We start from the raw sequence: 1,879 nt of genomic DNA, 5'->3' as shown, positions 1-1,879 counted from the left end.
GGGAAATGAATACTAATATCCACATTAAAGCCTGTATATGATTATTCAAGCCAGTTTTATTTGTAGTAGCCAAAAACTGGGAACAACTAAAATGTACTGTAATTGATGAGTGGTTAAACAAGCTGTGGTATATACATACCATAGAATACTTCTCAGCAACAAAAGAAATGAATTATTGATATGTATAGCAACTTGGATTGATCTTTTTTTTTTTTTAAGAAGTTGAATATTTTATTATTAAACTGTTTCTTATTTTCCTGCAAGGCTGTTGCTTCACTGTATAAAAATAGCACCAGCAAACACAGTATATTGCAAAATTAAGATAGTAATGTTCTTCACTGGACACTATACAACTAACAAACTTTTCTCCACTGTCATTTATTTCCAATGGCAAGTTCATTGAGTATTTTGACCCAAATCCAGGGATGGCTGTAAGCAAGTTACAATATTATGTAAGGTTAAGATAACAATGTTATCCTTGAATTACATAATTTTTATAAGTAGTTTTACCACAGATAATTTCAGGAATTGTGAGTATTATAACTGGAGACTAGCCTAAAAATCACAGGCTGTTGTGAAAAAGATGCATAGTGTTTATGTGAAATCATTAGGAAGTTAAGGGGTATTTTCTTCAGGCAACATTGTTGAAAGTAGTTTCTTTTGCTAAAAGTTGCTTTTTAAAAATCTATCCACCACTAATTTAAGACAACTATACTAGATTAAGTTGTTTCAAACTAGTTTATTTAGGGGTTCCATTTTCACTCCTCAATAGATTTTATGTATTTCTCATATGCTTCTTCACTCATTAGTTCATCTAGTTCTGAAGGGTTACTGAGTGTCATCTTGATCAGCCAACCATCTTCATAACAAGATTTGTTGACAAGTCCTGGATTTTCTGCTAGAGCTTCATTAATTTCAGTTACTTCTCCTGATAGAGGAGAATAGAGTTCACTAGCAGCTTTCACACTTTCCAAAGCACCAAATTCCTCTTGTTTGTTCAATTTTGTCCCAACTTCAGGCAGACTACAGTAAACAACATCTCCCAAAGCTTCCTGTGCAAAATTGCTGATTCCCACTATTCCAACACCGTTTTCTGTTGTTACCCATTCATGTTTGTCTGTGAATTTACGACCCGACAGCAGAACGGGACCGGTGCGCAGCGCCCGGATGGCACCCGCCCGCAGTCCCCAGGGCCGCGGCGGGCAGGGCGCGTTGGGCGCAGAGATGGCGCGCAGGCTGCAGACCGCGGCCCGCACGCTCCGCGCCAGTCGCAGCGCCATGTTCGCAGGGGTGCAGAGGGTCTCCGCGCAGCATCTAGAGCACCCCCGGCTGGAAGGCTGGATTGATCTTAATGGTACTATTCTGAGTCAAAAAGCCCAATCTCAAAAGCTTTATATAACATTCTCAGAAGGACATTTATATAACATTCTCAGAAGGACAAAATTATAGAGATGGAGAACAGATTAGTGGTTGCCAGGAGTTAGGAATGTTTGGGAAGAAGAGCAGGTCTATTAAAGAGTAGCATGAGGGAGGTATTTGTGGTGATGGAATAGTTCTGTATCTTAACTGTAGTGATAGTTACACAAATCACATGTGATAACACAGAACTCTACACACACATTATAATGTATAATGTCAGTTTCCTGGTTTTGATATTGTACTATAATTATGTAAGAGTAACCAATTAGGGAAACTTGTTGAAGCGTACATAGAACCTCTCTGTACTATCATTATGACTTTTTAAAATATGTAATTATTTCAAATAAGTTTAAAAAATTGTAATGAAGAAGAAATTAAGATATCCCCAGATAAACAAAGTGGAGATAATTAATCACAAGAAGTCCTATCCTACAAGATGTACTAAAGGGAGTTCTTCAGG

At 37.6% G+C, this 1,879-nt stretch overlaps 1 protein-coding gene across 1 annotated transcript; it reads right to left on the bottom strand.

Moving 5' to 3' along the window:
- Nucleotides 1-724: 724 nt before the first annotated feature.
- On the bottom strand, nucleotides 725-1,325 carry LOC137219238 (glycine cleavage system H protein, mitochondrial-like). Its single transcript, XM_067727507.1, has one exon. It carries the CDS (start codon nucleotides 1,278-1,280, stop codon nucleotides 759-761), a length of 522 nt encoding a protein of 173 aa, XP_067583608.1. The 5' UTR covers nucleotides 1,281-1,325; the 3' UTR covers nucleotides 725-758.
- Nucleotides 1,326-1,879: the final 554 nt, after the last annotated feature.

Source organism: Pseudorca crassidens, chromosome 2 (assembly GCF_039906515.1).
Source record: "Pseudorca crassidens isolate mPseCra1 chromosome 2, mPseCra1.hap1, whole genome shotgun sequence".
Taxonomy (NCBI): domain Eukaryota; kingdom Metazoa; phylum Chordata; class Mammalia; order Artiodactyla; family Delphinidae; genus Pseudorca; species Pseudorca crassidens.
Note: the sequence above shows the minus strand (reverse complement) of the source record. Positions and strands in the feature narration are given on the sequence as shown.